Genomic DNA, 24,417 nt, shown 5'->3' on the forward strand with positions numbered 1-24,417 from the left:
AACATATTTCCACTTATGGACCAATTCCCTTTAAAGGGATTTTCAGTATAGCTCTAACAATGCTTTAAATTATTCTCCTATAAAACATACATGTATATGACAGCCAATTCCCTTTAAAGGGATTTCAGTATAGCTTTAACAATGCTTCAAATTATTCTCCTATAAAACATACATGTATATGACAGCCAATTCCCTTTAAAGGGATTTCAGTATAGCTCTAACAATGCTTCAAATTATTCTCCTATAAAACATACATGTAAATATGCAATTCCCTTTAGAGGGATTTCAGTATAGCTCTAACAATGCTTCAAATTATTCTCCTATAAAACATACATGTATATGACAGCCAATTCCCTTTAAAGGGATTTCAGTATAGCTCTAACAATGCTTCAAATTATTCTCCTATAAAACATACATGTATATGACAGCCAATTCCCTTTAAAGGGATTTCAGTATAGCTCTAACAATGCTTCAAATTATTCTCCTATAAAACATACATGTATATGACAGCCAATTCCCTTTAAAGGGATTTCAGTATAGCTTTAACAATGCTTCAAATTATTCTCCTATAAAACATACATGTATATGACAGCCAATTCCCTTTAAAGGGATTTCAGTATAGCTCTAACAATGCTTCAAATTATTCTCCTATAAAACATACATGTATATGACAGTACAGTGTATTATTATACAAAATATGAAGGAATATTCTCATGTCATATGATGTCATATACGATGTTAATTAACCAAATGATCGATATAAGAAAAAATTCCAGTTTCCTTCTATGCACCATGCTACAATATAGGGAACAAACTAGTTAATCACCCCTCAATACAACATCTGAATTGGTTATCTTCATGTTTTTGCATCATAGTATTATAATGCACAATTTATGGTGTAAATGCATTTATTAAAGCCTTTGATATTATATTACTGTACATTTGAACTTTAATCATGCATTATTTATCTTTGAATTTTGAATTTTAGCAGCTCTTGTTTTAATAAATTAATGACAACAAAACATTGATATCAGATGAGATATTACCTGTTAGTTTTGTATAAGCATTAAAATGTTTTCTTTTGTTTTGTTTATAGAGCTCGTATCCTGATGTGAAATTACATGAGAAGAAATATCTTTGCTCAGGAGGTTTGTTCTTTATCTTATCATTTTTAATTCTTTTTAATTTATTTGATTTAATTTCTTTTCATTTTTAGCTCGACTTTTCTATGAAAAGGGGAGCTATCCTACTCGCCCCGGCGTCGGCGTCGGCGTTGGCGTCACACCTTGGTTAAGTTTTTCGTACCACCCCACTTTATTTCAGAAGTATTACAAGTATGGCTTTGAAACTTACCATACTTGTTCACCATCATAACCTCCATCTACAGACAAGAGTACATAACTCTGTCAAGGTTTTTGACAGAATTATGGCCCTTTTTTGACTTAGAAAGTGTATTGAGCTTGGTTAAGTTTTTTGTACCACCTCACTTTATTTCAAAACCATTGGAGGTATTGCTTTGAAACTGACCATAACTTGTTTACCATCACGACCTTCATCAACAGACAAGAGGACATAACTCTGTCAAGGTTTTTGACAGAATTATGCCCCTTTTTGACTTAGAAAATACATTGAATATGGGTAAAATCCACTTATTGCCTTAACCCTTTGAGATATTGCTTTGAAACTTTTAATGCTATTTCACATCATTACCCCATCTGTACGCAAGAGAAGGTAACTCTGTCAAGGATTTGTTTTAAAAATTAAGGCCTTTTATCGACTTAGAATCTTGGTTAAGTTTTTAGTACCAGTCCACTTTTTGACTGAACTGTTTGAGATATTAATTTGAAAGTTGGAATACTTGTTTACAATCATGATTCCCAAACATGTCCAGGAGAAGGTAATTCTGTCAAAGATTTTATTTGAATTATGGCCCTTAACTGTCAATGTTTTTGTATTATAGGCAAGCACTAAAAAAACTTAAAAAATCTAAAAAAATTCATTCCTATCCACTTGTTCACTTTACCATAAATTATGTCATATAAACATTGCTGTAATATTCAAGGGTATCAAACAACTAGTTAATTTTTCTCTTTTTGTACTTGAAATTAAAATCAGTAGTATATGCATATTTCACATTTTATCTTCCTTGGCATAGATTTCTTGAAAAATTATGTTATTATGTCATTTACCAAGGTGTTCTGAGTGACGTAAAAATACCTTATTCTCTCAAAGTGGGTTTAATACTATTAAATTTATTTAAGGCTCAACTCAGTTTTTTTTTCTTTCTTACCAGCCCTCTTTTGACTTAAACATTTCAAACTTTGCTGCAGTGTTCAAGGGTATCACACAATTCAGTAAAATAATTCTTCACTAAATATCTTAATGCTCATGGCCATTGTTCACTTTAAAAATACAGAGATTCTTGTATTGCCTTTTACTGCAAAAACTTTTTTTATTGGCAAGCAATAAAAAAGTCGAGCGCGCTGTCTTACGGACAGCTCTTGTTTATATAAATTTATGCACTCCTGACTATTGTGTTTATGTATAAATATAATTATAGTCTTTAGCATAATTAACAAATCAGGTAGGTAATACCATTTACAATATGCATGTAGGCTCACATAACATATCAATTTATTATGCTCCCCAAAGGGAGAGCATATAGTAGCCACCTTGTCCGTCTGTCCTTCTGTTTGTCCGTCCGTTCGTTGTCTTGTCTGGAGCATAACTTGAAAACCCTTGGAGATAATTTGTTTAAACTTCATACAGTGGTAGAGGGCATTGAAGTGGAGTGCAGCGTCAAAGAACCATAACTCTATTTTTTACCGGTTTTTGAATTATCTCCCCTTTTAGAAAAACATAACTCTAAAACTATAAGAGATATCAACATGAAACTTTGTAGGTAAATAGATCTCAACGGGAACATGTGAAGTGCACAAGAATCATAACTCTATTCTGTTCAGTTTTTGAATTATCTCCCCTTTTAGAAACATCTTGTCCGGGACATAACTCTAAAACTATAAGAGATATCAACATGAAACTTTGTAGGTAGATATATCTCAATGGGTAGATGTGCAGTGCAGAAGAATCATAACTCTGCCTTGCCTAATTTTGGAGTTATTGCTCTTTGTTTATTTTTACTTTTTGAACTTTGTCTGGGACATTACTCTAAAATTATAAGAGATATCAACATGAAACTTTGTTGGTAGATAGATCTCATTGAGTAAAAGTGCAGTACAAAAAAAAACAAGTCTGTTTTGCCTAATTTGTGAATTATCTCCCCTTTTAAAAAAATCTTGTCCGGGAAATAACTTTAAAACTACAAGAGATATCAACATGAAACTTTGTAGGTAGATAGATTTCAATTGGTAGATGTGCATTGCACAAGAACTTAAACTACGCCTTGCCAAATTTTGTAGTTATTGCCCTTTGTTTATATTTAGCTCGACTTTTGAAAAAAAAAAACGTAGAGGTATTGTTATAGTCCTGGCGCCGTTGCCGTTGCTGTTGCCATTATACCTGGATCACCCCTTTTTAGTTCTTGGTGTATAAATGTCTTCATACTTGGCCACAAGAACCCTTGAGACAAGACCGTTCAGTAGACCCCACTAACCTTGACCTTCATCCATGAATGACCTTGACCTTCAAGTTTAAAACTCCAAATTTTGCTTGTTCTTGCTATTATTGGCTGTAACTTTGTTGTTTTTGAATGGATTATCTTGAAACTTGAACATAATAATCTTCAAGGATAACCCTAAAAAATAACCAGACCGCCTTGACCTTCACTTATAAATGACCTTGAATTTGCACAGGCCCTCTGAGTGAACAAAGTTCTACTGTAGTTCAGTTATATACAGTTGACTCTCGGTAACTCGAAATCCAAGGGACTGGGCATTTTACTTCGAGAGAAACGGAATTCGAGTAACGTGGATCTGTCGCCATTACATTGACATTCTTACATGTATATACATGTGCCTGATTGAATGTGCAACGAAGTATGTTTGTTATTGTTGATAGCGACAATGCCGCAATATTTAACCGTTGAAATGACGGTACATCACTTACAATTACAAATTATAAATGAAAAAAATACATGTATATTATGCACAATAACACATTTATTTCAACAACAATTTATCTAATATTTGAAGTCTATTGATCATCGGACGAAAACGAAAGTAGCAACCGGAAATAAATATTAATGTATGCAATATGACGGAACATGAATTATACAAATGTGATTTACGTTGATAACACACATCAATACATAGGCTGTTATTGACTAACACCTGTCAGACTGGCACGAGTTCAACTTTCTTAAAAAAATGTATTTAAATCTTAATTTTTATATCTAACTGTTAAAACCAATTAAGTCCTGAAACCGATTAAAGCCACGTTTACGACGTGTTAATAATACATGATGACCGGCAATTAGAATTACTTTGAAACGTGTGAATCGCGAATGACAACATCTCACCTTGATGTAACCGACCTTTGATCAGTCGGCTGTTTTCACACTTCGACTAATTGAGATGAAAATATGTTGGACTTTAATTGACGGGACCAAATTTTCTTTTCGACTAAACAGGAGTCTCAGTAAGTCAAAATTTGACCTATTAGCGGAGTTAAAATACAAAGATAAAGAAGGAAATTTGACGGGACTTTAGAAATTCTTTGACTTACGCGGAATTTTGAGTAAAGCGATTTTGACTTATTGAGAGTCAACTGTATCTTAAATTATGTGCACATTGTTTACAGCATAAGTATAATAATAAAAATGTTTTTTTATTTCAGGATTTATTGGGTATGCTAAGGACGTGTATGAAATTATTTCCCACAATGCAGTAGCAGATAACGATGATGACCAGTTATATTACACTAAAATATTTCTAGACAAATCTCTCCAGGTATGATTCATATCTATGTACAAAACATTACCACTGTATAATAAATAACAGTAAAATCTATGTTTTGATTAAAACTTCCATTGTTTTGTAGATTCTGTAGGGTAGAGGTATTACATGAAAGTCAGGTGCCCATTCGTGCCTGAAATAATGCACGGAGGGGCGTCTGAGGTCTTCCTCCACCAGTAAAGCTGGAACGTCCCGATAGGACCTATACTTTGTCGATGTGACATAAAACCCAAAACAAAAAATACATGAAAGATAGTTTTTTTTGGTATCTTGTCATATATTGGTAACTGTAAGTCAGTTCTTTGCAAGTTACCTGTGTTTATCAACTCTATTGGAGAGAGTTTACAAATAAAAAGAATAGTGATATTCAGTGGAAAATAAACACCAATTATCTTCTTTGTGTTTGTGTGCATAGTGACAAAATAGTCCATGGCCAAGTTGTTAAGGTCGTTCACCTCTAAGAACTTGCATGTCACTGCTGTGATTTTGGATCACTCCGGGAATTTTTTATTTATCATTTGAGGAAGCTATCAGCTAGCTTACAGAACGTCAGTGGTTCTACTTAGGCTAGGTGCCAACTCTTGTCTGATATAATGCACAGAGGGGCAACTAATGTTTTCCTCCACCAGTAAAGATGGAAAATCAACATATGACGTATTATATGTATTGTTGCATTAAGTTTTCATTGTTGTCAGTACGTAGAAAATGTGCATTTGTCTAAATCAATGTATTTTTTTCTCTTCTACAAACATTGATTGGTATAAGAACTTAAAAAGGTACTTATTTATACATACAATTTCAGGAGAAGTGGAATATAAAATTGGATAAAAGATCAGAAATATTTATGAACCTACATGGAGCTCTTGGTAATATATACATGTATTATATTTGTAACACCTAGTCTTTAAAACTACATTTAATAAATTTCCGTGAAGCTAAAACGGTTAAAGTGTGTTTGCAAAAGAAAATATCTTAGTGTTTGAAATTATTTTTGTCCAATATAGATTGCAATTTTTCAAATAAATCGTAACACATTTACTTTGATAAATCCAGTCTAGAAAATCGACTGTTTATAAAAACAATTAAAAACACTAAGCAGGTTAAAATTATTTTAGTATGTATTTACAAAAATAAATTGGCCCGCGCGGCTGTGTCGTGCCTGACCAAATTATTTTTGTAAATACATACATATAAACTTTAACCTATACATAATTGCTGTGTTCTGGATAGCGACTATAAAACTGTGACATAGCGCATACACGATCTAAATAAAAGCCTTCATTTGCATGTTAAAATTTGTATACGGACTTTAGTGTTACCGTGGGGTTTTCTGTTTAAATTCCTAATTTATGAACAATATTTGATGAGATTTTCAACAATGCTGTTAAAAAGGTTAATGAAACTGTAGAATGCTTGGTTTTTAGGCCGACGGCAAAATATATTTACATATTTATTTAATGTAGCTTTAACTGAATTTTTTATAGAAAATTTTTCACTAGATGATTTACCTGTAACACATAAAATGTTACTGGCATTTTAACTTGCCTATGTCACAGTATAGAACCTGGTCATTATTTTATATTTCATGACTTTCGATTTAAAATTGTAAGTTAAAAACATGGATTTTTATTTGAAATTCAGTACAATTCATATACAAATAATATGTAATTTAAATTACATTACTGTGTATTGAAGTGCTATCCAGAACTCACAGTGCTGTGATGTACAGAGATATGCTGTACTGAGTTGTACTGCCCAATCCAATTACAGTATCTTGTTAGCAATGTAAACATTGTCATTATTGTTCAAAATTTTGCTATAAATTAATTTTTGATGTTATTTTTATAGATGATGTCATGTTAAAGTATAAAGGGCAGCACAGTTTTCTCTACAATGTTAAAACAGGCACAGTTCCCATTGTTATTCATGGAAATGGACCAATTAAGGTTTGTATTGATACTGACAAGTAAATTAGCAAATCATTACTGAGATTTGAAAGAATAATTAAATTACTGGCTCTCTATCTAGGCAGAAGTCTGTCGGGATATAGCCGGGAGATCAGAGACCTGATTGGTGAACTCTGTATGCTTTATAAATTGTAATGTTGGGAAGGTATTGGTATATTTGGAGTTTGGAATTAAAAGAGTATAAAAAATGGATAACTTGAAACTAAAGAATGTTTACATGCCAGTGAAGTTATTGACGTTTCTAGTTTAACTAATTGGAAAATGGAAGGGTTTTTCTTAACTCAGACTGAAGTACAAGTTACTCAAAGATTATGTATTAGGTTTTCTTCCATCAGTAAAGCTGGAAAGTTGCCATATGATTTTACAGTATTGGTGCGACATAAAACCCAACCCGATAAAAAAATAATGATAAGATGTTTCTTTAATCTTTACTGGGTAGGTCATTGACCCTATTAACTTGCTTTTTAAGCTTGACTATTTGCAGAAAAATTGAGCCAATGCTTTCCTATTTGTCGGCGTCGGCATCCCAGTGGTTAAGTTTTTACGTGTAAGATTCTATCTACATAACTACTGAATGAAATGGCTTGAAATTTCAAACACTTCTTCTTTGTGTTTATCTTTCATGATTGGCAAAAGTCCCATAACTCTGATTTGCTTTTTTGCATATTTATGCCTTCATTTTATCTAGAAATTCTTGTTTATGTTTTTGCGTGTAAGGTGGTATTTGCGTAACTAATGAAGGGTTTGTGCCTTTTTGTGACAATTTTATGCATTCTTAATAATCAAGCAGTGATTTACTTAATGAAACACTCTAATAACAACCCTTTGTATGCTTTTGGGATAATTTTATGTATTCATATAGGTAAACATTTTACTCAATGAAACACCCTTGTGATATTTCAAGCATTGCTGTCCACTGACAGCTCTTGTTATAAATGTATGACATAGTTGTACATCAAGATATCATCAACATTTTTAAGGTTTTATATTTTATGAGAATTTAGGTGGCAAACATTATTAATTCAATGTTTTTTTCTTCATATAGCCAGAGTTTAACAGACTTGCTAATTATTTAGCGGACAGTTGGACATCAAGTTCAGGATGTATTGCTTGTCAGGAAGATACCATTAATCTTGAGGGATTGCTGGTAAGTTTATAAGTTAACATACTATTATAATAGTAGGGGTGGCAGGATAGGTGTGATGTCAGAATTATAGTATTCCTTAACCAAGAGGTGACAAGATGATTTTTTAACTCCACATTTAGCTTCAGAAATGAAGAAATTCTTTCATTCTGTAGTGGTAATATATGTTGTATATAATGGTTATGTGAAATTATTTGTTGTATAGGTAGCAAAATGAATGTTAGCAGTGCCTGTATAATGAATAAATAATGACAGCTAATTATAATTACTTTTGCAAATTCAAAGTTCTGATTGCAAAAAAGTTATGCAGGGCTCTCTATAGGGTTAGTCCAACAAACTGTTGTACTGTAACTTTAACTAGAATGATAACAGAAAAATGGAATTAAAGTGATATATAGAAAATGTAACCAGAATGATCAAAAGAAGAATGTAATTAAAGTGATATACGGTATAGAAAAAATGTAACCAGAGTGATCAAAAGAAAAAATGTAATTAAAGTGATATATAGAAAAAATGCAAACCAGTGATAAAAAGAAAAATGTCATTAAAGTGATATATAGATAAAATGCAACCAGAGTGATCAATAGGGGAAAAAATGTTATTAGAGTGATATATACAAAAATGTAACTTATATGTAATTGATATATATATAAAATGTAACTTGTAAATATAATATTTTGTGACTATTTTTTTAAAGGAAGAGGATTATCCATCTATTGTACTGGGAATGTTTGTGGAGCATCCAACACCATTTCTTAGAGAAGCCTTACAGAAGATTGCAGCATTAGATTATCCTAAACAGAAAATTGATTTCTTTATTCATTCATCAGTGAGTGAACATCTCTTATACTAGATAAACTTGTATTTCTTATTAATTCTATTTTTAGCTCAACTTTTTTTTTCAAAGGAAAAAAAAATAGAGGTAATGTGCATGGCATTCTTGTCTGCAAACTTCAACATTGATCATTACGTTTTAAGTTATTTGTGCATTTACCATCTAATATAAAAAAGATTTTAAGTTGCTTTTTATATCTTTATATGGTAGCCCTGGTTTATTTGTATATATAATGTAAGCCTAATTAATTAAGCATGAACGTTTTGACTTATTTAGCTAACTTTTTTTCCTACTGCCAAACTGTTGAACAATGTGAAAAAGACATCCCGCAGTCAAAATATATGATGTCTCTTTTACAAGTCTAATTACACTGACTAATTTTATGTCAGTTAGTTAGTACATGTATATACGCTATAACAAGGTGTGTTATCTACAGGATATTGTTAATATATTGATTAACTTATTTTTAATTTATTTATCTACTGTATGAACTAGTTTCATTACTGTTTCTCGTTTTGTATTTTTATTTTCAGTTAAGAAATCACCAGAATGAGATAGATTTATTCTTGAACAAGGTTGGAATATTGTACAAGTCTGTCAATACTATAGGTTCATATGACAGTATTGGTGAAGCAGCAGCCAGGAACTGGGCCATGTAATACATATATATAATTATTATATACTTATAAATGAAATATTGAGAAATATCTCAAGGGTCAATGTGAATAAAAGTCCAACTGAATAAAATAAATAAAAGTTCTGTTACTTTAGGAAGCAATTATCAAGCATACTAATCAGTGAATAAAGTACCTGCTGGTGTTTGAGTTATTTAATGTTTTGAGTGAACACAAATGACTGTCCTTCCAATTGATAGCTGGAAAATTACCCGATGACCATTACAGGAAATCTTTGACTTGAAATACTACCAAATTAAATTCTCAGCATTAAAATGGGCAAAATGTCACTTCACTTGAAATAGTACCAAATTAAATTCTCAGCATTAAAATGGGCAAAATGTCACTTCACTTGCCATGGGTTTTATATTGATTTGTTTGTTTCTAGAGAAGAATGTATAAAGAAAGATTGTCAGTATTTCTTCAACGTGGATGGTGATGTTCATCTTGAAAATGATCAAACATTAAAACTATTGATACATCAGAACAGGTGAGACAAGTTTACATTTAGAAAATAGACGTCAAGTTTGAATGCATTGTTGAAGAGTAATGCATGGTTGGTGCTCAAATTAGCAATAAAACATCAATTACTATTTTTAGTAGATCAAGGTGATAAATGACTAAGCATGTGAAAGATGAACCATGTATTACTCTGCTACAACACAAGAAATATTCATATCTATTTCCAATTTAATATGCTAATAGAAAGAGAACTGATAAAAATATGTTGAATTTCATTGCACGAAGAACTTATTTTCAAAACATCATTTGGTTCATTGAAATAAAACTAACAATTTACAATAGTCACACATACATGTATATAAATGATAAAAATGCCTCATAGATATTGATATCAGACATAACAAAAATTGATGTTGAACAAAAGTCAGTGTCGAACAACAAAAAAAAAGGGATTTTGACAGTGTTATATATTTAATATATATTTCTGAAATATTGTATTAATTGGGGAATGTAGAAGTACTACTACATTTTGATCATTTCTTTACAGACAATTAATAGCCAGACATTATATATTTGTATATTTCAGATCAGTTTTAGCTCCACTTGTTACTAGACGTGGTAAGGCGTGGTCTAATTTCTGGGGAGCTCTCAGTGCCACAGGTTTCTACGCTCGCTCGGAAGACTACATGGATATTGTACATGGTGATAAAATGTAAGATATAAAAACTTGTTCATTTATTTCTTTAAACTCACAAATCTGAGTGAAGCTCACGACAAACATATGTCATCAGGTTAACTCATTACTTCATGAGCATAATTATTAGGGATGTCATTCGGAGTCCGGATATCCGAACGTTCGGATAACGATTCGGTGTCCGGAGCCGATTTTCTGATCCGGATGTTCGTATAAAATATTTTAAAATATTGAGAAAATGTGATAAATACATGCGTTGAGATAATCGTAGACAATGGTCTTGACACCATATTGTATATTGTACCTTAATTTGACAATACACATCATAATCTCTGCAGACCACAAAAAATCAATAATTACTATAATAATTACGAGTCAATTATGACGAATGTTGTTAATCAAATTTAAGTTTTGTAAGATTCAACATGGATATTCTAATTATAAGTCCCGTGCGACTGTCATCGGCAACGATGTTACATTTTTTATATTTAATTAGGTTATTATTTTTATATATATTTCGGCTTACCGACCCGTCGACTCCTTATTTTGAGACAATAAAAAATCTGCAGAAATAAAATAAGCAAATAAAGAAATGCACTTACGAATTATATGTTAATTATCACAGCTTTTATTAAAATTGATACGAAAATTATCCGACAAAATAACTTTCTCCTTTAGTATTAATCAACCATGTGCATTTTTTTTTAAACATTTTTTTTTTCACATTTCTTTTTTCACTGATGAACACTTAAAATGTGTGTAATTCATGTAAGTTTAGGCACTTTCTTTGAAGATTCGAATCAAACAGCCAGGGCTACATGATGGTAAACATCAAAGATTGGCAGATTCTTTTGAAAAGCCGGCTACACGTGTGTTAAAGGTCATCGTGTGTAAATTGTATGCGTGTTATTGAACAATGGAAACATTATATTTAATTTTTACGGGTATTATTTTGTTTTCACAAATGTGAGCGAATTTTATTGCGTATTATAGCGCTAATTGAGGAATTCAGACAATCGGCGGCGAATTTCGTTTTCATTTCATTTGAAATTGTAAGTACCACATGCACGAAATTTATTGATAACAACTAGTCGTATTCTATATAGAAGAAATAAAATCAATAACGGAAAATTTTTGATATGTATCATTCAATTAAAAAGGAAGAAAAACGAAATACTACACTTTGAAAAAGGTCGCGAAAAAATGGTTACGTCATATCAGACATCTAAGAATATAACAACGATCCGAACATCCGGATGTATCCGGATGTTTGATTCGGATATCCGGATGGCCGTTTCGGCTCCAGATGACATCCCTAATAATTATTGTGAAAAATGGCCGTTTTCACTGAAAAGCATCCTCTTACAAGTTCAAACTGCTATGAAACTATGAAAAATGCTTCAATACTGAAGAAACTTGGCACAAATGTTGACTTGACCATAGCCTCTGTAACAGCATGCTCAATCTTAAATTTCCTGTTACCATGGCAACGAGGGGACATCTCAAAATTGCCAAAAATCACTATTTTGCATTGTTTTTTTCCTTCTAAACTGATTTCAAAGTGCTGCAACTTCTCAGTGGATTGAGATAGAGTAAAAGCCTTTTCAGCGTTGGTTACACGTTACCTTACGATTGACCTGAAGCCATTTTTAGCCTGTCACATGTCAAAAATTTTCTTGGCAAACCCCCGAAACAGAAGGGGGCACATCCCCCATCTGGCAACCCCTTGATGAACCTTTTGAATAGGGGTGGCACCGAAAAAGTGATAACTTTTTTATCAACATTACTCAAACAAAAAACAGTGTTTGGGCCTAAATAGGACATTTTTTTTCACTGTTTTAGGCCTTAACAGGGGGGGGGGGTGTTTGGTTGAAAAGCTGTCAAAACACTTCTATATGAGGTTAAGGGTTAAACCAGACAGGGCTTTTTAACCTATAATAATAAATGCAGCATAACAATTTTAAGGTAAAATATTTGTTGCACATTATTTCAGTGAAAGATATGTGTTCTTTAAATTCTCATTGTTTAAGTTTTTCTTCTGTAATTTTAAGTCAGAAGTATTTATTTCATTAATAAGTATAAAATGAATGTAAAAACATAATATAAGGAATATAAAAAGCTGTTTTAAGTTTATTTTAATCTTAAACTTTTAACTGGTGCCTGTTTGTGCCTGTAATAAGGCACAGAGCCGCACCTGAGGTCAGTAAGCTGGAAAGTTGCAATATGACCTCTACTTTTTTGGTGCAACATAAAACCCTACATCAACAAAAGTGAACTTTAATGGAAATAATATAGATATTTGACATTAAAGATTGAAAAATTATAATTCATTTACATTCTTTATGTTGATTTTTCCCCTATCTTTTTTACAGTGGATTATGGAACGTTCCATATATGACAGGGGTGTATCTTGTGCAAGCACATGTTTTACCTGCATTGAGAAATGGGTATGACTCTGACAGTCTGGATGCTGATATGGCATTATGTAAAACTCTGAGAGAAAAGGTATACACACAGCTTAAACCTTAGCCTGCTTGGTAGTGATAATTATAAAACTTTCCCACCAGTTTGTAAACAGACCTGCTGGTACTGATAATTATAAAGCTTTCCCACCAGTTTGTAACCAGACCTGCTGGTACTGATAATTATAAAGCTTTCCCACCAGTTTGTAACCAGACCTGCTGGTACTGATAATTATAAAGCTTTCCCACCAGTTTGTAACCAGACCTGCTGGTACTGATAATTATAAAGCTTTCCCACCAGTTTGTAACCAGACCTGCTGGTACTGATAATTATAAAGCTTTCCCACCAGTTTGTAACCAGACCTGCTGGTACTGATAATTATAAAGCTTTCCCACCAGTTTGTAACCAGAACTGCTGGTACTGATAATTATTAAGGTTTCCCTCCAGTCTGGAATCAGAACTGCTGGTACTGATAATTATAAAACTTTCCCACCAGTTTGTAACCAGACCTGCTGGTACTGATAATTATTGAGCTTTCCCTCCAGTCTGGAATCAGAACTGCTGGTACTGATAATTATAAAGCTTTCCCTCCAGTCTGGAATCAGAACTGCTGGTACTGATAATTATAAAGCTTTCCCTCCAGTCTGGAATCAGAACTGCTGGTACTGATAATTATAAAGCTTTCCCTCCAGTCTGGAATCAGAACTGCTGGTACTGATAATTATTAAGGTTTCCCTCCAGTCTGGAATCAGAACTGCTGGTACTGATAATTATTATGGTTTCCCTCCAGTCTGGAATCAGAACTGCTGGTACTGATAATTATAAAGGTTTCCCTCCAGTCTGGAATCAGAACTGTTTATTTTGACATTTCAGGGTTATTTTATGTTTATTTTGACATTTCAGGGTTATTTTATGTTTATTTTGACATTTCAGGGTTATTTTATGTTTATTTTGACATTTCAGGGTTATTTTATGTTTATTTTGACATTTCAGGGTTATTTTATGTTTATTTTGACATTTCAGGGTTATTTTATGTTTATTTTGACATTTCAGGGTTATTTTATGTTTATTTTGACATTTCAGGGTTATTTTATGTTTGTTACAAACAGGAAAGAGTTTGGTTACCTGATCAACTCAGATGGAGCACAGACTGGTAGACTTCATATTGAATTATGGGAAATATTTAATAACCCGTACGATTGGGAGAAACGATACATACACCTAAATTATTCACACAGTTTAGCAGAAAATGCTGTCATAGAACAGGTAATGGCAATCATTAATCATTTTGAAATTTGAATTTGAATACATACCTTGTCCAGTAAGAACATATTTTACAATGGTAAGGTTTACAATAGTATGTCTACTTTTGTGTTCCTCTGTCATATAACTTACACGGAGAAGTTGGCAAGTAATTATAGAAAAAATAATTAACTTCTAGTATTAAGTCTATCTGCATTTTTCCAGGCCTTTTTGACCGTGGAGTTAAAGTAGTGGACTGTGTACAGACCTGGGGTAATCACTAATCGTAATCATCGATTTTTTAATTGATTACATGATTACACTGTAATCATCATGTAATTGATTACCTTGCTCCAAATTGATTACATTAATTGTAATTAATCAATTACAGCTTAAATTCAGTCTGTAATTATGATTACAATTTGATTGATATTGATTACTTTCAGATTTTACATGAAACTATTGAAATTCAAATGATTTATTTCACATGATATAGTTTAACTAAGGTAGTAAAATATCAAGTGAGACATTTTAAGACATCACTCACAATGAAGAAATAAGTTTTAATCCATACAGTTAACCAAATTCTAACTGAAAGATAGACATCATTGTTTGGCTGGTATTCTAACCAAAATGTCAAATCATTGGATTTATAATGTCTTTGAATTTCCTAAAGAAACATCTGGAAATGTGACAGCACAGTGCAAATTGTGCCCTAAGAAGATAAATGGAAACACTAAGTCACATTCAAATTTCATTACCCACATAAAGGTATGTTAAATTTTGTTTCACATATTTTGGTTAAACCATGTTTTAAAAAGTTTCAAACAATGTAGATAACTTCTTTACTTTGTATATTCTAGAGTTCATGTCAGATGCATATTACCATATTTTAATTATATGCAACAGTTATTTTGTAAGGTGATAGACAATGTGTCTATAGTATATTATAATGGATACTGTTGTACCATTGAAGTGTTTGTAAAAAAAACCTGATAATTTCTTTGTAAAGTCTTTTGTCTCTTTGAATTCCCATACAACAATTTATTGTTTTCACACCTGTATACAGTATACTGTACAATTGACACTTTTAAAAATTTCTGTTGCAGAGAGTTCATTATGAAACCTACACCAAGAAGACTGAGGACCATCCCTGCGTTATTGGCCCCTGTAGAGCGTTTGTTTAGTGTTGCGGGTAAATTTTTCGGTCCTGATAGATGCAGTCTGACTGACAGACGGTTTCATGAACTTATGATGCTAAAGTGCAATGCTAAAATATGATAAAGTGATGTGACAGGAACTAAAAGTGTGTTAAAATGATGACTGTTGATGAGCTGGAAATCCTTTGTGTATATAATGTATATAATGTATATATATATTAAATAGCATTAAGAAACTTTTGTTTATAGTTATACATGGAATGTAATCAATTATCAATCAATTACTTTCTCAAAGTAATTGTAATTTAATTGATTACAGAGGCAAGTCTGAGTAATCAATTGTAATCAATTACAATAGAATCTGAAAGTAATTGTAATTAATTCAATTACTGATCAATGTAATCATCCCCAGGTCTGACTGTGTACCACTTGCCCCTATGAACCACTTGCCCCTAGTGGTTTGAATCTTTCCAAGAACTTAAAGAGTTTTTTTTAAGTGAAGAAGTTGTAAAGAAGATTGTTTTACTCAGGTACCAGCATGTGCCTGAAGAAACATTTTGTTGTGTGAATATATGTCAATAAATAATAATGACTGGAATACTATTAACCCTTTCACTGCCATAGGGATGGCTTATGCCATCCATGTTATTTTTTGGCGTATTTGCCATATGGACGGCTTTTGCCGTTTCTATAATAATCATAATAATAATAATAAATTAATAAAAGTAATAAATATAATAATAAATATAAAGAAAATTATAACATCGACAATAATTATTATTATACTAGCATATTTTGAAACATATATAATTATTATAATACTAATATCATATAATAATAATAATTGTATTAATTAATAATATAGTAATTTCTTAGAAAACCCTCCAGTAATCATCAGGGTACGGTAGCACCGTTTCCGGCTAAATGTAAACAAAGCCGAGAGAAATAAAATTAGCCAAAATATCAATAAAAAGGCACGAACAAAAACAATAGACACTAAAACTATAACTGGCGGCAGGTACAACAACCACACAATACCATCCCACACCAACAACGACACCACTGCGTCCCACTGCGTCTCATACCACGTTAGAAGAAGGCTCCATAGTGACGGCCATCCCCCACCCACTACAACCCACTACAACCATCATCGTCGGGACATCACCTTCAACCTTTCCTCCACTAAATTATTACAAAATTATTTGAATGCTTTGTTTCCTTTAGGAATTGTTTATATATTTTATATTTTAAAACCATTTTATATCAAAGCATTCGGTCGTATTGGACCAATATAGTGTGTGTTTGGTTTGTTTACCTGTTTTGTGCATCAATCAATATATCTGTGTTATATATATACAACAATAGAAGAGCTGGTATCTCATACCATTTTTAATACAGAACCTTTAAAACATTAGTATATTTACTAGTTTTACATGAATTGGCGGCTGGTCCGCAGTATATAAATTTTAATTTAAATGAGGTACAGGGTGGCCCGACAGGGGCCATCCCGTCACCATAGGGACCTGTCGGGTGTCCTTGGCAATGCCTTGGACAAACGAGAGGGCCACTATATAAATAAGGCAGTAGCCAGGAACGTCGGGGTCCTGAAAGGGCTAAATGGAAGGATAACTAATTTAAAAATTAGGACCCTGTCAAGTGAAATACACCTGAAGGTAAAAAATGTGCTTAAGGCAACACCTCTCGCGTCGGGTAATATTTTTCTTGAGTTCGCGTCAATGGAAGCACTTAACAAGGCACTGTATCTCCCCAAGTTTAAGCTTGGAGGGATAGAGTGCATTATTAAAGGACTACCTCAGGAACGCCTCTATGAGGTAGTCATCCACGGCATTCCGCTGGAGGAAGATCTGGCAGAATTCCAACATAAGTTGGAATATGACAGATCTGATGGGGCTTCACTCGTGAGGGTCGACCGTCTCCAGAATAAGCATAGGCAAGATTCTGGGGCGGTTAAGTTGACCTTCGCGGGGGGGTGCCCCATCATTGTGAGCATCGCGGGCGAGGGCACGGAAATTGTATATAGGACGGAGACCTATGTACACCCTCCAAAACGCTGTTTTTTGTGTCAGGGATACGGGCATATTTCGAAATCTTGTAAACACAAAGTAGCTTGTGGCCGGTGCGCTGGAGGTCACAATACTAGGTCTTGTACCTCGGATAATATCAGATGCTCCAACTGTGGGGAAAAACACGTTGCAGCCTATACGGGCTGTAACGAATATGTCAAGGCCACCGCCATTATGGTCTTGGTCAGGACCAGGCGGGTGAACTGGGGAAAGGCCACTGCCCTGTTCTATAAAGAGCTTGAACAGCTAAAAGCAGAGGAGGATAGGGGCCTTCTCCCGGTCCGCCCCCTGGAAATGACTAACACCCAGCCCCCATTTTCTCCCCACAGGGGGGAGGGTGGGGAGAGCATGGGTGAATTGAGAGATGGAGTGGGGGTGGATAACTCCACTTCTATGCCATCTCCCCCCATTTCCCCAATATGGGGAAATGGGATAAATACACATACCCCGGGCTCCCCATGTGGGGAGCGGGGGGGACTGGGCGTTAATGTAAATATTTTGGGAGTGAGCGTGGAGGGGGAATCTCCCCCCTCTGGGCTCACTCCCCCCATTTCCCCATATGGGGGAAATGGGGTACCAAATAAGTCCCCAATTAAATCCTATGGGGATGTTGTTAAAACAAAGACTCCCCAAGGGTCTCTCCCCAAAATCTCCTTAGTTGGGGGGGTGGGGACTCCCTCCCCAACATACCACTGTAAGGGAGATCCAATTATGACCCCAAGCAGGGGTTCGAACCATAAGACCGATATCAAAACCCCCACAGTTGGAGGCAAATGTACATCTACCCCTAATAGTAGAGAGACTGTGGGGCCCTCTGCGGGGACAGAGAACACTTCATCTCTCATGGATGATCCAACCATGAGTGATAATGGAGTGTTCAATGTCACCGAGGAGGACTCCATAGTCTCAGTCCATACATCCTGTATGAACAGCTCATTGGGGGAAGTCACCCCAATGGGCTATAATAATTTAACTCTTTCGGGCCTCTGTGAAATAGAGGTCACACCCCTTAAGAGTCAGTTGCGGGTGCCGCCAAATGTCAATAAATCATGTCAAACGTCTTTAACCCCCCCACCCAAGGTTAAACAAGAAAAAATTCAGGTCAAATATGATGATAGGGTCAAAAATATAGATATTAACAGTTTGACCCTATTAATTAGGGACATTATAAATAATAAAAGTAAACCGGCCAAGAACAGGCTAGAAATCTTTATCAAAAATATTCTTCTAGTACAATTAGGCCTAAAACCTGATATAGACATGTGCGGCATCCCCAACTTAAAAAAGAAGGTACACAGAAAGCTGACCTCCAGTGGCGCCGCCATGATAGGTGGGGGCTATAGAAACCCCGGCACCCCACACAAACTGAAATCAAGCCGTAAATCCATCAACCAAATGTGTGTATCCCCTTTTGTTAGGAACAAATTAAATTTAGCAAAATCAAAACAGCTCAACCATGTCTAGACAATTCAATATCATATCATTTAACATCCAAGGATTTAGTAGTCATAAACATGTAGAAATCAAACATTTATTAGACAATAACCCCCAAATTGATATTCTGTGCTTACAAGAAACAAAATTTATAGAAAATTATGTTAGGACCATCCCTGGATTTAGGTCAGAATTTAAATTTTTTTCAGGTCCTAACACACCAAAAAATAATATAGCAGGGGGTTTAGCAATTTATATCAAAAACAGTATTAACTATGAGGTAATCACTGTAGATAATCCAACAAATGATCAAGGGGAAGTGATCTTTGAAGTACAAGCCATTAAGATACATACAAATGGCCCCCCTTTCACCCTGGTTAACCTGTACTCTAGGGGGGCAGACCAGTTATCACTGAGTAAAATTATTGCACCACTTACTCAAGATAACAATCTACAGGAATGTGTGATAACTGGGGACTTTAATGCTCATCACCAGCTCTGGGGGTCATCATATACTAATAAGAGGGGTAGGGATATTTGGAAATGGTTAGAAAATAATGGGCTAGTACTAATGAATGATGGCACCCCAACAAGGTTAGATAAATGGAGAGGAATATATAGCTGTATAGACCTCACATTGGCCACCCCTAAACTTTCGGCATCTTTGGCATGGGGTATTTTAGATGATAACATGGGTTCTGATCACTTCCCACAATTTATCACTATAAATTCAAAAATACCTGAAAAAGAAAGTTCAAATGAACAAATTAAATTTAATTATGAAAAGGCAGATTGGTCTACCTTTCATAACTTAACTAAACAAATTAAATATGAGGATGTCTACAGTGATAATATTGATTCTTTTTTAAATAAACTTAATAAAGAAATTCTAGACAGGGCTGAGCTGTCTATACAGGCTTCATCTTCCAGGCCAAGAAGGCACAAACTTGTCCCATGGTGGAATAATGAATGTAAGAAAGTGGTACAGGATAGAAAAATAGCTCTAAATAAATTAAAAAGAAACATAAGCCCTGAAAATATCAATAATCTTAAATTAACTGAACAAAAATGTAAAGAAACAATATTGGAACTAAAAAACAAAACTGGATAGAATTCTGTGAGACTGTTTCAGTAACAAAATGTAGTGCAAGAATATTTTGGCAAAAAATTAATAGAATTAAAGGGATAGCTTCCAATCCTGTACCACTATTAAAATTAAATAATGATATAGCAAAAACACCCCTTGAAAAGGCTCAATTCCTTGTTAAACACTACAAACAGGTCTCCAGTGACTCAAACATGTTACCGGAAACTCTTCAATATCAGGCAGAGTTTGAGTCACAAAACAAGGATTCGGTCTATGAGCCGGGGGAAGATAACTCGCCTCTTAATTTACAATTCAGCCTTTCGGAACTTAAATCTTGCTTAAATGCGAGGCGAGATTCTGCCGCGGGCAAGGATGTGCTTTCTTACCAGATGTTCAAGCACCTACCAGACAGTGTGCTTGAAATATGGTTAAGGCTATACAATAGGGTGTGGTCTGAGGGAATATACCCCAATGCTTGGAGGGAGGCCACTGTCATTCCTATATACAAAAATGGCAAAAATAAAAATGAACCAAAATCTTACAGACCAATAAGCCTTACATCTCACTCAGGGAAATTGCTTGAGGGAATGGTCAAGGCACGTTTAGAACATTTACTAGAATCAAAAAATATAATTAACCCCTTTCAATCTGGCTTCCGAAAGGGCAGGAGCACTTTGGATCAGCTGGCTCGACTGCAGCATGACGTGACCTATGCAAAAAACAGATCACGTCAGTGCTAGCAATTTTTCTGGATCTTACTGCAGCTTTTGACCTAACATGGCATTTCGGAGTATTATTTAAATTAAAAGAATATGGAGTGACAGGGTCTTGCTTCCAGTATATCAGGTCCTTCCTTGAGGGCAGAAAGATATCGGTCCGGGTAGAAGGGTTTATGTCTGACCTTGAGCCTGTGGAGCGGGGCACTCCGCAAGGCTCGATCCTCTCACCGTTGCTTTTTTCTATAATAATCAATGGTCTACCAGAGGCTCTCTCTGGCTCTGGTATGGTTATTAGCCAATTTGCTGATGATTCAAGCTGTTGGAAGACAGGGTCCAATTTGGTAAAACTAGCCCAATGTGCACAGGCTGGCATGGACTCTCTATGGGGATGGGCAAAAAAATGGGGATTTCAAATTTCTGAGACAAAAACAGTAGCAATTTTATTTGGAAATCAAAAAGAGCACACTTTGAACGTATCTTTAGGCAGTACACCAATTCAATTTGTTAAAGTTGCCCGATTTTTAGGCATACTTTTGGACAAAAAATTAACTTTCGGGCAACATATTCAAGATCTGGTCAACAGGTGTCAAAAGGATTTAAATGTCATGAGAATGTTAAAAGGCACAGATTTCGGCACTGATAAAAATAGCCTTTTACTACTATATAAATCCTTAATACGTTCAAAAATAGATTATGGAGCACAAATCTATTCTAGTGCATGCCCCAGCTTCCTTAATAAATTGGACCGTATCCAAAATGCTGCTCTCAGGTTGGCCCTGGGGGCCCTAGGATCACCCCAGCCCGAGACCTGGAACTTGAGGCCGGTATACCACCACTACATTTAAGAAGACAGGAACAAACCCTAAAATACTATGCACGGATTAAAAGTAATAAGACTAATAATCCCGTGCATGGTGTTTTAGGGGAAGGTTATTTTTGTAAATCCAAGTTTAAGGACCCTGCCCTTCCCTTTGGGGTCAGTACTGACCTTCTGGCGGAGGGGTGCGGCCTTAAAGGTATTGACATTGCTGAACGGCGGCCTGCTGCGGTTCCGCCATGGACCCTTTCGCCACCCATAGTTGATACACATCTAACATCTATAGTGAACAAAACTGATCTTCCGCACCTCGCAAGATCAGAAGTACAAATATACTATGAAAAATATTCAGGTCAAACACATATATACACAGATGGATCTAAAGACCCGGACTCTGGCAAAGTAGCTTCAGCCGTAGTAATCCCTTCCCAGCAATATGAAAAAATTGACAGGTTAACAAATAAAACATCCATCTATACGGCTGAGCTACTTGCAATTAGGAATGCTTTGTGCTGGATAAATGACAACAATCACAATAAAGTTGTCATTTTCTCTGATTCTCTATCATCATTGGTCTCACTGAAATCAAATAATAGTCAGTCAAGACCAGAACTTTTACAAGAAATCTATATATTATACAATAAATGCCTAAATGTAGGTAAAATGGTAACCATTGTTTGGTGTCCAGCACATATAGGTATCTATGGTAACGAACAGGCGGACATGGCGGCCAAAGCAGGCCTAAAATTCAGCAGTGTAACAGAACCTATACCACTCTCCCCCACTGAAATATATTCCATAATACGCCAACATATTTTATCTAAGTGGCAAAAAGAAATAAATGATAATCTTCCCAAAATTAAACATGTAAATACTACAGTCAGCCTTAAACGACCAATAAAATATTCAAACAATACCAAAATTGATAAAATCATTAGCCGGCTAAGACTGGGCTCAAGCCTATTACCTGGTAGTGTGGGTCAATACATTAAGAAAATTGACCCGACCTGCCCACAATGTGGAGTGAGATATGGTTCTGACCACCTACTGATCGAATGTCCCCAATTTGCAGCCCAGCGGCAAGAATTGGTGGGTCGCATTGGATCAGTGGGGCTTGGATTTACTGCAAAAAATATTTTAAATCCCCCAAAACAACATCATAATCATGTATATGGGGCTCTAGAGATATTTATCCTAGAGTGTAAATTAACAGATAAAATTTAATAAATCAACTTGAAATGTGCCCGTGTCCCCCTCAGGTAACACAATTATTCAATCAAAATATATATAACCATAATTAAATAACTTAGATATATTACCATATTATTTATAACCATAATTATATGGTAATATAACTTCACAATAACAGGTTAATAGGGACCCAGTTTGCATACTCTAGTCCCTTGACACCGGTTCAGTAACAAATTTAAATATACCCAAAATAAAATATGATAGAGTAGATAACTCATCCCAAATCATCTTTAATCATTAATAGATACATCCACATAACTAACAGAAAAATTCCCAAACAAATTGACTAATAAATGAAAATATAACAGCATTCTACCTGTAATAGGTTATTAGTACAAATTTAACACCACAGTACTAAAATAAAGAAAATTTTACATGAATCTTAACCTTCTATGATCTGAAATCTAAGTTATTAATCAAAACTAAACCATAGTATTTATTAAGAGACATATTTTATTGAATAAAATAAGAAAACCCCATAAGAATTTATTAAAAACTAAAAAAGATATAGTAATTTTCCTATGATGGGTAACTTTTCCAAAATCAAACCCAATTATTCCAAAATTTGATAATTTTACACAAATATAACTCCCCAAGAATTAAGAAATAGTAAGATAACTATCATAAACTCTATTTTTTAATTAAGAGATACATATAATGGACTAAAAGAAGAAAACCCCAACAAAATCCATTGAGAAATAAAATATTTATAGCCATTTTCCTATGATATATAATTCCATAATAATCTACAATAATTCCTATATATTGGCTAATAACAGTCCAAGGGAGAGAACTTTAATTGATTATTTGATACTATATTTTTTACTTTATTGACAGTTCAATAGACAAAATTAACCTAAACACGTTAAAATGTTCAAATTTTTATTAATATATTAACTTCTAAGGGTGTTTCGGAATAAAGTCATCAAAAAATTAGTTAATATACGCTGTTTAAATAAATCTTCAGCCAATTTTGTAAAAATTAACTAAATAACAGGAGTTATCTACTCTCCCCATGGTAATAAACAACAAACAGACTTTTAACCTTTACCTTATCCTGATTAATAATAGAAATGACTATTTATGGTAAGACAGGGGTTCAGAGACAGCCTATGCTGCCCTTCAGGCCCATTCCATCAGGGGGAGGATGGCAGAAGACTGTCTCGGGCACCCCGGCGGCGCCCTGTTACATCAGGGAGGGGGGATACTAGTGTCCTACGTTGCCGGGGAGGAGCTCTGGTTGACTCCAGGTTCCCCTGTCAACCAAATATTAAATATATCTATTTACTGAACAATAAGTCCCAACTCTTTTTAATAGGTTTTTGATAATTAACAGTTTTGTTGCGGGTTGACCTGAGCGTGTGGACTGGCCGTACCTCGGGAAAATACCCAATACAAGCTGTTTTCAAAGCAATGTCCAACAGAAATTAATTTTTTTTTATTTAAATCTAAATCATACACTTAAAATTCT

At 34.3% G+C, this 24,417-nt stretch overlaps 1 protein-coding gene across 1 annotated transcript in view; it reads left to right on the forward strand.

The window, feature by feature from the left end:
- Window positions 1–1,096: 1,096 nt before the first annotated feature.
- LOC132724076 (procollagen-lysine,2-oxoglutarate 5-dioxygenase 2-like) overlaps window positions 1,097–24,417 on the forward strand; it is a gene marked incomplete at its 5' end in the record, with an annotated part of 39,737 nt that continues 16,416 nt past the window's right edge. Inside the window, 11 exon segments of the mRNA XM_060708890.1 lie at window positions 1,097–1,148; window positions 4,795–4,907; window positions 5,716–5,779; window positions 6,762–6,859; window positions 7,926–8,027; window positions 8,722–8,853; window positions 9,393–9,514; window positions 9,922–10,023; window positions 10,582–10,707; window positions 13,062–13,194; window positions 14,236–14,418. Of these exon segments, the coding sequence (XP_060564873.1) occupies window positions 1,097–1,148; window positions 4,795–4,907; window positions 5,716–5,779; window positions 6,762–6,859; window positions 7,926–8,027; window positions 8,722–8,853; window positions 9,393–9,514; window positions 9,922–10,023; window positions 10,582–10,707; window positions 13,062–13,194; window positions 14,236–14,418 (1,227 nt within the window).

This window comes from Ruditapes philippinarum, unplaced genomic scaffold (genome assembly GCF_026571515.1).
Source record: "Ruditapes philippinarum isolate M1 unplaced genomic scaffold, ASM2657151v2 ctg690_1_1_1_1, whole genome shotgun sequence".
NCBI lineage: Eukaryota > Metazoa > Mollusca > Bivalvia > Venerida > Veneridae > Ruditapes > Ruditapes philippinarum.